This window comes from Xenopus laevis, chromosome 9_10S (assembly GCF_017654675.1).
Source record: "Xenopus laevis strain J_2021 chromosome 9_10S, Xenopus_laevis_v10.1, whole genome shotgun sequence".
Lineage (NCBI taxonomy): Eukaryota > Metazoa > Chordata > Amphibia > Anura > Pipidae > Xenopus > Xenopus laevis.
This window is the reverse complement of record NC_054388.1, coordinates 75,953,317-75,966,247: the sequence shown is the minus strand read 5'-3', so window position 1 is coordinate 75,966,247 and position 12,931 is coordinate 75,953,317. Positions and strand designations below refer to the sequence as shown.

Below are 12,931 nucleotides of genomic sequence, written 5' to 3'. Positions count from 1 at the left end.
GCAAACAGCTGACACATGCTGTCAGCAAGTCACAACATTAGGGGGTTATGTACTAAACTCCGAATGCAAAAATCATGAAAAATTCTTGATTTTTTTTTCTAAAATCTGACTTTTAAAAAAATCACAAATTTTTTAAACCCGAGAATGGAAAAGTCGGAATCTGAAAATCCATGATCTCAGACCTGTCGAGGTTGCATATAAGTCAATGGGAGTAGTGCTCTGGGTTTCATGCAAAACCCCAACATTTTCGGAGTTTTTGGGTGAAAATTCAGAAAAACATTGTGAAAACCAAATGAAAAAATCCCAAAAAATTGTGAAAAGAGGATTTTTTTTACTGCAAAGCAAATTTTCTGGAAAATTTAATAATAAATAAGCATTAAAAAAACCCAAGCGGATTTGATCGCAGTTTGTAGCAGAAAATATTGAGATAAATTCGGACTTTGATAAATAACCCCCTTAGTATGTTGGTTGCAGCTGTAAAAAAAATGGCAGGCTGAGGAACACACAAATGAACTGTTAACTATAGTTTTATAATTATTTCTGTTCCCATTCAAGAAGTTGATAGATCTGCAACTAAATAGTCACTTGTATCCCTGGGTTTTTATATTTAAATGGGAAGATCACAGGTGGTGAGAGTTGGTAGTTGTGTCTCTAATACCATCATATTAAATACAGGTGCTCCACAAGGATGTGTACTAGTCTTTCATTCTATATTTTCTATACCCATAATTTTGTGGCCAACTATAATTCCATTTGCTGATGACACATTAGTCCTATTATAAGGCGGAAGTAGAGAATCTAGTATGGTGTCAAGAGAATTGTTTTTATTTGACATCAGCAAAACTGAAGCAGTTGGTAGTTTGTGTAGGAAACAGCAGAGGACTTATTCCACACTTACTATTGGTGGCACTGCAGTAGAGAGTGTGAGTAGTTTTAAATATATAGGGGTCCAAATTTCTGAGAACTTGACATGGTCTGAACATATTCCAGCACAGTCTAAAAAGACCAAGCAGTGTCATTATTATTTAAGAAAATTGCAGAAATTTGGAGTTTCAGCAGAAATGTTAAAGACTTTTATATTAGTGCTGTGGAGAGTGTTCTGACACAGCCTATCATCTCATGGTTTGGGAATTTTGGGGAACAAGATTGTAATGATTTACAGCGAGTGATATGGGCGGGCAGAACGCTGCAGTAGATTCGCTTTCCATCACTACAAGATATTTATGTAAGGAGATGTGGCGTTTTTTTGTTTTTTGTTAACAATATGGCACTTAGCACTTTAGTATGTATTGTTTACAATACACACACAATGCACTCAAATGTATGGATGTTGTTAGTGTTTCACAGTAGAAAACTGTCATATTATAAGCACAATGCAGCCGTGTTTTTGAAAAATATGGCACTACATTTTATTTATTATGTATTTAGTATGCATTATTTAATGTATTGCACTGTCATTGTTTTTGTATGTGAGCACTATTGCACTATTTTGTTATATACACTAGGATATTGTTATGTTTTAAACAATGACATGGCTTTGGAATGATCAGGGTACATTTCACTACAGTATGTTATTGTATAACTTTGTATAAAGGAATCTATCTATTATCTATCTATCTATTATCTATCTATCTATTATCTATCTATCTATCTATCTATCTATCTATCTATCTATCTATCTATCTATCTATCTATCTATCTATCTATCGCATCTATCTATCTATCTATCTATCATCTATCTATCTATCTATCTATCTATCTATCTATCTATCTATCTATCTATCTATCTATCTATCTATCTATCTATCTATCTATCTATCTATGTAATCAAACATGTTATTGGTTGCTATGAGTTACTAAACCTTTACAAGTTTCCTACTTTGTTTATATTACCCCTAGATATTTTCTTACAAAAAGTGTCTTTAGTATCCAATCACATGTGACTTTGGTGGACATAATTACTGAATGAAAAATCTTCAGTAGATAATATATTTATTTTATGTATTTTTTCAACAGAAGAAGACGATCTTGAAATCTACACAGACACCAGACCACCTGGATTTAATGCCAATCGAAGAAGGAGCAGAGCGGTTCTATACCATCTGTCCGGGCACCTGCAAAAACAAGACAAGAGCAAGCTAAAGTTAAATAATGTATGTATAACTCTAAAATAATGATGGATTAGCCTATTCTCTGCTAAAGTTTTCTTAACATATATGCAGTACTTTTACATTCCAAGGAACCATAAGTCATACTCAACAATATAATCAATTAAATATATATAATACAAAAGAGCCATGAATATTCTGTATCCTTTATTCTAATAAGCAGTGCATAGTGATGTCATCAATTAAGCTTAGTGGTGTATATATTTTGTTAATGATATTCTTTCAGTAAGTACTTTCTTTATTTAGTAATACATTTTTCTTTCATAGAAAAGAGTCAGATAAATAACTGGGGATTTCTCTGGGGATTTCCCCAGGCCCTCACCCTTTAAATCATTTGACTTTATTACTGTAAGTCTAGCAGCCTATAAGGAAAGTATTTTTCTGACGCCGTGGAGGAATATTAAGGTCTTAAATTCAACCACATTATTTTTGGGAGCAAAGTGTGGATTCGTCTGTCTGTAGAGTTAGGAAACAAGTCATTAAAGAAAGTAAATTTATTCCTATTACTTCATTTTTCCTCCCTGATGAAAAGTCTGAGTGGGACTTACCTCTATTCTCAAGATCCTATCCATATTTCCTCTTGATTATAACTTTAACCCCCTTCATCAATATAGGAACCTCATTTTATGTGAAAACTCCCAGTCGTTTCCTAAGACATTATGGCACAAAAACAGTTTTCAATGTTTATTACCTGATTCCTTCCTGGATAGTTTGTCATATCAGTGTCGGACTAGGGATGCCTGGGCCCACTGGCACTGCCACATCAGGGGCCCACTCCCACTCCAGGCAGCAGGTACCTGTTTTTCTTGTATCGGCCGGGGCAGGGAGAGATCAGGGAGTGCAGAGTGTCAGACAGGTGGGTACAGATCCCCCCCACTCTGCCACTGGGAACCTGACGTCAGTACCCCTCCCCCGCCATGGCAACTTTGCATACAGGCTTACAGCAGCAAATAATACATGTATGTTCTTGTGCCCCCACCCCCCATGATTAGTGAATATCTTGTTGAACTGACAGCATTATAAATTGACACTGACACTTGGGAAGTTTGATTTAACACCAAACGAGTAACATGTTTTAGAACAGATACTGGCTGATACTGTAAGTTCTATTACAATATTGGAACGGGTTCTGTATAGCTTGTATGAAAACATTAATTCTCTGGAATAAAAACATTACATATAATGGTACAGAGTGTCTTATCCATTAAATTATACAGCAAAAGAGGAGCCTTTTGGTGTCTAATTATTACGGTTTCCCTGTTTTCTGTCTAGTAACAATAACAGAGCATTTCAAGGTTTACTATAATAAAATAGCTGTTTTAAATAGCCATTGAAATAAACAAAATGTTTTTTATTTCAAATGCTCTGTAATAAATATCACCCATAAAGAATACTAATTAAATGTTATTTCATTGATCAGCCCCATTGTACATTCATGCGTTATTCATTCTTGAATTTTCTTTTGGAGTTTCAAATGTAAATTCTGCCGCAGTCTAAATACAAGGTTAATAGAATCTTGGTGTTCATGAGTGTTTAATGAGCTGGTTCAATATTGTAGTTATTTAATCAGTTCATCTGACTATTCTAACAACTTTAGCAATCAATAAATGGATAAGTATAGTGCACAATGCAAAGGTTTAATAAACACTAGCTCAGGATAATCATGATTTTGTCTGTAGAGTATTTGTACAACTTTTACATTGATTGTTTAATTGTTTCAAACCCCTCTAAAATCCCAGCAAAATGTGAATAGAATGTAAATTACAACCACGGAATAATTTCAGCCATTATATTTGCATGTAAACGGCAGAGTATGAAGTTCTAAAATCACTTCTGTTTTTATGTCCACATTCTGCGAGATAAATATAAAATTAATCCATTAACCTAATGAGTTACTTTTATAGTTATAGGACCTGTTATCCAGAATGCTTGGGACCTAGGGTTTTCTGGATAATGGATCTTTCTGATGTTTTGCCTCCAATAAGGATTAATTATAGCTTAGTTTGGATCAAGTACAATGTATTATTACAGAGAAAAAGGAATTCATTTTAAAAACAATTGGATTATTTGGATAAAATGGAGCCTATGTGAGACATTCATTCCATAATTTGGGACTTTCTAGATAACGGATTTACGGATAATGGGTCCCATATATGTAGTACCAATGTTTTTGCGGCTTTAAGTTTTTCTGGACTCCTAGCAGAGAAGGTGGGGAGGGAGGGGGGAGAGAAAGGAATTGTAAGTAGAGGTAGAAGAAAAGGTATGGAGGCTGACACCTCCACCTGAGTTCTCCTAGGTGGCAATACAATCAGTGGGAAAGTAAAAGTATCAGGAAAGAGAAGGGTCTCTCGGGGGGGGGGTGAAACAATTGACAGCAGATCTCCAAACACTTGAGCTCTTCACCAAACTATCCACAATGCGGTTACGGATGAGGACCTGATGGAGAGTGGAGACAGAGGTAGATTTCCACAGATGTTCTATATGGGTTGTAACAGCAAAAATTAAAGTTACCTTTATTAAATTTACCAGTCAAATTTAACTTAAATCAAGGTGGAGTAAATTACTTTTATCCATAATAATAACATGTCTGTAACCTTTATCATAAAATTATCCTAAAATTGAGGTTTCACTGTAGCTGGCCTGAAAATGCTGCTTGGTTTCTATGGGTTAGTAGACCAAAGCATGTTGTTTGTTTATTTAAAATCTTGAAATCTATATTTAGGACATTGTATTTAGACTTTATGATACTGCTGTACTTCAGTAGGAATTAGGGTTGCCTCGTTTTATGGGTTTATCAGTATATCAGGCCCCCCCCCAACTAATAAGGTTGGCATCTAGCATACATTTTTCCAGTAAAATGTCAAGGTGACAACTCTAGACAGACTCTATAATAACACTTGTGTATGCATTATTTTTCAGAACTTTCCAGACTGGACCCTTCCTGTAATTTGATAATACCAATGATTTTATTGCAGGCTTGTTTTATTTAAAGCTTTGCAAGCTTTTCTAGCTTACCCTTAATGCCTGCTGCACCTGAATATGAATGTGCTCCTGATGTAGTTGTGCTGTGTGCTCTTCAAGGAAACTTATAAATACCCAGCAGGCAATGATTTCTTAATGTGCTTACAGCAGCTTTGTGCTAATTCACAAACATTCTGACATGTGCACAGCCTGTATTTAGAATGCTTGTTTTTATACAATAAAAATAAGAAGTAAAGTAGCATATCCTAAAAGGTTAACAGAGATAATCAATTATGACTATTTTCAATGGACTAAACAGAATCAAAGCCACCTCTTCACATACATGCACAGCCACACTATCCTTTTCAAACAATTCCTGATATTCTATTTTACCCCAAGTTATATTAAGGGGAGCTGTGGAGCCTGTAGCTTTAATAAGAGCTAGGGCCAATAATGCACAAGGGCACCCAAGGCAGACCCCTAGTGTCAACTGCACCCACCCTCAACAACTCTCCCTCAGCCTCTTTTAGGAGTGTCAATTTTTTTTTACTATCCCCTCATCCCCACTTGGCACCTCTGCTTGTCTATACCTCCTGCTGCCTCTGCCCTTCTGCTTTTCAATTGGCAATCTTCTGCCTACCCCTAGTTCTAGCCATGGGTTTAATGAACGTCTATGCTGTTTAAGGGAAGCCATGCATTTACTAGCATATCCTCTCCTCCTTTAATAAAATGATTCAAAAGATTTCACTCATTCCCTGTGTTTAGACAAAGCATATTAGTGCAAAATAGAATATCTTACCTGGAAACCCCATGTCCATAAAGTTTCAAATCACAGGAAAGCCATCTTCAATTGAGTTCATTTTAAGTAAAAACATTTTTTCCGTCCCTTTTAATACTGTAATAATAACAATAGTTTGTCCTTGATGGTCCCTAAACTACCTTAAATAATCCTATTGGGTTTATTTATGGGGTTATTTACTAAACTCCAGCTGGGCTTTTTGGTGAAAAACTTACATTTTTCCGGGTTTTTTTTTTAACTCAAATTTTCCCGAACAATTAAATTGAGTTGAGATAAATTAGATAAATTCGGATTTTAGTAAATAACCCTCTTAATGTTTAAATTATATTTGTATACAAATTTGGGGGTTGTGGAAGCACTCTTAAGGCTAAATTAAAGTATATTTAAGTATAGTAGAAGTGCTACTTACAATGCACTTCCCTGGGCCCCTGCCTCATAAGTCATTCAGTATAAATGCAAATGCATGTGTTTACAGACAGGGGTTTTACGTTACAAAGTTATGATCATAAAGTTGAAAAGCCACCATACCACGTCAAGGTAAACCCCACATGGCAGTCCCTAGCTTGTTACCTCTGGTCATAGTAGTATAAAGGATCTAGAGCCTCTCTGCATAGTAGCATTAATTAAAGTAAATATCTGCTTTGGTTTTAATCTGAAGGCTAAATCCTCCCCCGCCGCCACTAACTTGCGGCTTTTAAGAGGGAGTAATTGCCCAAACCAACGTTTACATATTTATCAGAACAAAATTTTCTTCCTTAAGGTCGACATTTAGTTAATCTAGAATGCCAAAACTGGCAGGGATGCTGCAGAAAATATATCACAAGTAATCATCTTTTTCTCAGCTGCCGCATCTTCTTCAACACTTTTTCCTTTATCCATGACAAGTGCATGAAAGAAACTGTTTGTAGCCTGGATGAAGGGATGCCATTTAAAATGAGTAATGCATTCCTAACATCTCAAAGGGCAACCAAGATATATTCCAAGATCTTTTGTCTTACAAATCACAGTGGGCTTCACTTAGCAATTAGCAAGTTTCCATTATAATTTATGCAGAAAGTGTTAATTTTAGTTAGGATGAAATGCAAGGGTTTATGACTGATATGCGTATTATGTGTCACATCTACATAGAGAAGTAGTAGAATAATCAGCAGAAAGCACCAAACATTAGTAGTCTATTATTGCAAGTTCCAGTAGATATGCTATAAAAACATTTTTTATATCCTGTTTAACAATGGCTTATAATAAAACATTTTTGCTGATTATTTGCAAAAAAAAAATCAGATGGGATTCATATTGTGTTAATTGTTGAGGACGTTGATGATAAGCCAACTGTTTGTCTTCTGTAGAATGTGTTTGGGGAGAAACCCAACATTCCGGAATACAAGGTAGCTGCTATTCAGAAATCCCGCTTCATCCTCCTGCACTACGGCACATTTAAGGCTGGCTGGGACTGGCTCATACTCTTGGCTACTTTCTACGTTGCAGTTACTGTCCCTTACAATGTTTGTTTCACCATCCTTCGTGATGACACCTCCTCAACTCGTAGCCCTCCAAGTGTCAGTGACATCTTTGTTGAGATCCTGTTCATGCTTGGTAAGTTCCCTCGGCTGTAACTGAACCTCAGAAAAACAAATATTGACTGGAATTTGTTATATTAGTATATCAATTTTTTAAGTAAAGTGGCATGAAAAATATAATGTGTATCCGAGTCAGTTCCTTTATAGAGCTAAAATGTATTTAGATGTAATATTAAAACAGCACAGTAATAGTAGATATTATAACAATGCTGAAGAGGAAGATTGCCTAAACTGATTTAAAGTATCTTGTGGAGAGAAGTAATCTAAGCAACTTTACACATGGTATTTATATATCATATTTTTTTTGTTTTTTTGTATAAACTTTGTGTTGTGCCTCTTTCCAAGCTAGAATATAAATTGTGTTTGGTTACCAGGGTCATCCAGAAAACAGATTAATAATAAGATTACATATTTTATTGATGGTGTTATGTTTTTTATGGAGCTAAGTCATCTCCTGATTATTTCCAGTCTCTTGCTCATACCACAATCAGGTGGCTAAGGTCAGTTGAATGCTAAACTGCCAAGATGCAGACAAGAATAAATGTCTACAACAAAAAAACAAAGATCCACACACGTAAAAGTCTTGCTGCAATTTAGAAACAAAAATTTAAATAGATTTTATTGTTTGCCTGACAGGATGGATACCCTTAGCTATTTTCTCAGATGGAATAATTTAACAGGTGAAAAATGCTAACAGCCTCTAAGCAACCGTACTGGTGGTCCTAGTCTTCAAAATGCAATGTAATGTCACATCCTTAATAAATTCTATCGATTGTATCAGTATGAGATTAAATTGCAATATTGCAATATTATCAGGCTGTTCTGAATTCATTTATTGCATTAATCTGATTACTTATTGTATGTTTCTTTCCAAAGGAAGAACATGTACTCTTTTATGTTTCTCCTGCCATTAGCAAAACAGAAAATGTTTGTTATGTAGGGTTGCAACCCAGCTGATGATTTGCCAGCTACCTCTGGCCCACACAGTTAAACACTGATCCACCCCAATACTGAATCCCTTCTTTGTCCAGTTGTGGTTGGTGGAGAACCACTATGAACGCTCCCACTTATGTAATTGCTCCACTACTTGTGTCATTGGTCCACCTACTTACATCACTCCACCGCTTGACATCACCCATCTACCACTAACATTATAAACATCATTTCCTGTTCCTTCCCGAACACTATAGCTTCCAGGGCCAGCCATCAAAAATCTGAGAAACCATTCTCTTTTTAGTCACATCTCCCTTGCAGCTTTCAACTCCTACAAGGGAGAAATTAAAGACAAAACACACTTTTTTACACTTCTCTGTGGTCATTCTACCAATATATATATATATCTATATATATTATATATATATATATATATATATATATATATACTATATATATATATATATATATATATATATATATATAAATATATATAAATATATATATATATATAAATATATATATAATATATATATAATATATATAAATATATATATATATATATATATATAATATATATATAAATATATATATAATATATAAATATATATATAAATATATATATAAATATATATAAATATATATAAATATATATAAATATATATATTAAATATAAATATATATAAATATATATATATAAATATATATATATATATATGGCATCTGCCCATATGGAAGAGAAATTCTCTGCTCGTCTCATCTTCAGTAAAACAGTAAGGAAAAATATCATTATCACATTTAAAGCAAGCTGAAACGACATTGAGATGTCCTTTTGATTTGTCAGGATAAGAGAAGGGTGAGTCCAGAATAGACATTCATTCGTAAAATATGCCACAGCTAAATATTTAAGTGAGCCATGAAATCAGTGTCCTGCTGAGGGAAAAGTATTGAAGGAGGTCCTGATATTCACAGGCGGTCTAATGGCACAACGGTTTTGTTTCCAGACATCCTGTTAATTATTTAAGAGCCTGAGCTACATTTAATTTCAAAGAAGAAACTTTGAGCAAAGTTAATGTTTAGTTTATTATATAACAGGTAAGTTTAAATGCATTAACTTGGTGCCTTCTCTGATTTTGTAGTGTGTATTTTGGCAGAAACACAGTGCAGCATAAGGCCATAGGACATATTCATTAAATAGTGAACAGATATTTTACTGTATAATCTAAAAAACCTATGCAAGTGAATGGTGCTTTGTGGAAAAATGTGGTGAACTGTCTGTCCACCCGGTGATAAAATGCCTTGCAGCTCTATGCACGCTTCTGATATGTTCCATTGTTTTTCCTCTTCTGCCACTAGATATCCTGCTGAATTTCCGAACCACTTATGTTAGCAAATCTGGACAAGTGGTATATGACCCCCGATCAATTTGTGTGCACTATGCAACCACTTGGTTCTTTGTGGACCTTATTGCTGCCCTTCCTTTTGACCTCCTCTATGCATTCAGTGTCAACGTGGTGAGTAGAAATGCACTGGTTTCTTCTTTTCTTTTCAAAGTTACACAGAGTATTCTTACTATGCAGTTATATTGGTTATTGCATGCAAAACCTAGCTGTTTAGCATTCTAACTTTTCCAAAAATAAAGCCGGTCACAAGTTGTTTTTTTAACAGAGAGCAAGCACGCATTCATGCTATAGAAAAATAGTACAGGTATGGGACCTGTTATCCAGTATGCTCAGGACCTGGGGTTTTCCGGATAATGGATCTTTCTGTAATTTGGGTCTTCACGCCTTAAGTCTACTAGAAATTAATTTAAACATTAAATAAACCCAATAGGCTGGTTTTGCTTCCAATAAGGATTAATTATATCTTACAGAGAAAAAGGCAATCATTTTAAAAAATTTGGATTATTTGGATAAAATGGAGTCTATGGGAGACAGCCGTTCTGTAATTCGGAGCTTTCTGGATATCAGGTTTCTGGATAAGGGATCCTATACCTGTATAGATAAATAGGCAATGATCATCAGCAATCTTGCTCAATGAATTACTACTTTTAGTACAAGTGCCTTGTGCTTTTTACATGCTATCTTGAAAAATAAAGGATACATTATTAATATACGCAATGCTTGTGTCTGTTGCTCCCCTTCAGTATTTTGGAGTTCACTTGTTGAAAACAGTCCGTCTCTTGCGCCTACTCCGCCTGATGCAGAAGCTGGACCGTTATTCTCAGTACAGTGCGGTGGTGCTTACACTGCTTATGTCTATGTTCGGACTGCTGGCTCACTGGATGGCATGTATCTGGTACTTCATAGGACAGAAGGAAATTGAGGTCAACGAGATAGGTCAGTATAACATTAATTGGATTGAGGAAAATGAGAAAGGAATAACATTCATTGTCTGAATCATTTATTCCATTCCAACAGTTTTTATTTTACGTAACATTTCTATATATTTTTAAATGTATAGAAATCTAGTGTCACCTCCCAAATTTTCAAGTGATTGCAGTTTTTGAAGAAAGTGTCCGGTATCCTTAATATACCAGGGTACCTCTTGCATTAGTGGACTTAGTACCTTGTCCAACATTGTGACTAGTGGACAGAAAACCGAACCAATTCCAGCCACTATTGGCCTACCTGGAGGACACACCGGATTCTTATAAATCTTAGGTAAGACATAAAGTCGTGTGATCGGATTTTTTACAACCAAAAATTGTCTTAATCTATCAGTGATTACCCCAATCTACCATATCATCTAGCAGTGTTTTGATCTTTCTTATGATACTAGATAAAAGCTTATATAATTCCCCATCAACCAATTGTCTCTATATTCCAGCAGTACATTGTACAGTGTCCATTATTACTATTGTGCCTCCCTTGTCAGAAGGCTTAATCATAATATCAGTTCTCTGTGATAAGTCCCTCAGGGCATAACATTGTAGTTTAGACAAATGATGTGTCACATATGGAGAATTATCCCCCACCTGACACACACTTTTGACTTCTGGTGATATATTGTTAATATATGTTTCCACAGCAGCATATGTAGTAGGTGGAACATACATACTTCTGCCAGGCAATACCACACTACCTGTATCAAAACACTTTCTGGATAAGGGGCATACTGCTGATCAATTAAGATTTATGGTACTGGAAACGGAGCCTCCGTTAAAAAGAGGTGGGGACAGAGAAATAACGTTGAAGAAAAGGGAGGTATGGTGGATTAATAAATTCAACTCTTTATATCCAGCCGGTTTAAATCAGGATTATGACCTGTTTTTGTATCTATGAATATGTATGTATTATTATAATGATTTGAACTAATGGTGATGCAAATTGTGAGGTCATTTCCTCTTGGTTGCCTTTAAAAGGTTACACTTATATAGTGTTGTGGTTCATATGGCTTGGTAAAGGACACACTGTCTGAAACGTTGCTGCTATGTGATGTACTGAATTTTTAACACACTTTTTGCAACATTCTTGTGCTGCTTCATCTTTTCTATTTTTAAATATTACACGGGGATGAGGCGGTGTCTCCTACAGGAGTTTGTGTCATACAAATTGTATTTAAAGGGATACTGTCATGGGAAAACATGTTTTTTTCAAAATGCATTATTTAATAGTGCTGTTGCAGCAGAATTCTGCACTGAAATCCATTTCTCAAAAGAGCAAACAGATTTTTTTATATTCAATTTTGAAACATGGGACTAGACATATTGTCAATTTCCCACCTGCCCCAAGTCATGTGACTTGTGCTCTGATGAACTTCAATCACTCTTTACTGCTGTACTGCAAGTTGGAGCGATATCACACCCTCCCTTTTCCCCCCCAGCAGCCAAACAAAAGAACAATGGGAAGGTAACCAGATAGCAGCTCCCTAACACAAGATAACAGCTGCCAGGTAGATCTAAGAACAACACTCAATAGTAAAAACCCATGTCTCACTGAGACACATTCAGTTACATTGAGAAGGAAAAACAGCAGCCTGCCAGAAAGCATTTCTCTCCTAAAGTGCAGGCACAAGTCACATGACCAGGGGCAGCTGGGAAATTGACAAAATGTCTAGCCCCATGTCAGATTTCAAAATTGAATATAAAAAAATCTGTTTGCTCTTTTGAGAATGGATTTCAGTGCATAATTCTGATGGAGTAGCACTATTAACTGATGCGTTTTGGAAAAAACATGTTTTCTGATGACAGGATCCCTTTAACAATCGCTCAGAAATGCATTGAGGTCCATTCATCAATCTCAAGCCCTGCTCATCTTCACAGAAACCCAATAACCAATTGTCAGTAACCACCATGTTTTTCCAACAGTTTTAGGTTTCTTCACCTAAATGTGGGTATTTGGTTATACAATTTTGGAAAGATCTGTTCAAATATCCATGAGCTTAGAGGGTGTCTGGCCTAATGCAACTTATCAAGAAAAAGAAGCTTACATGTGACCTGCTAAATTGGGCCCATACACGAAGGCAAAAACTCAAAAATTAAACTGTGATTT

General features: G+C 35.4%; 1 protein-coding gene across 1 annotated transcript in view; it reads left to right on the top strand.

Annotated features, from left to right (window-relative positions):
* Positions 1 to 12,931, top strand: part of LOC108702284 (potassium voltage-gated channel subfamily H member 8) — a 210,339-nt gene that overhangs the window by 151,667 nt on the left and 45,741 nt on the right. The window contains exons 4-7 of the mRNA XM_041578382.1: positions 2,017 to 2,153; positions 7,275 to 7,521; positions 9,795 to 9,952; positions 10,585 to 10,777. Coding sequence (XP_041434316.1) covers positions 2,017 to 2,153; positions 7,275 to 7,521; positions 9,795 to 9,952; positions 10,585 to 10,777 — 735 coding nt within the window. The remainder of the gene's footprint in view (positions 1 to 2,016; positions 2,154 to 7,274; positions 7,522 to 9,794; positions 9,953 to 10,584; positions 10,778 to 12,931) is intronic.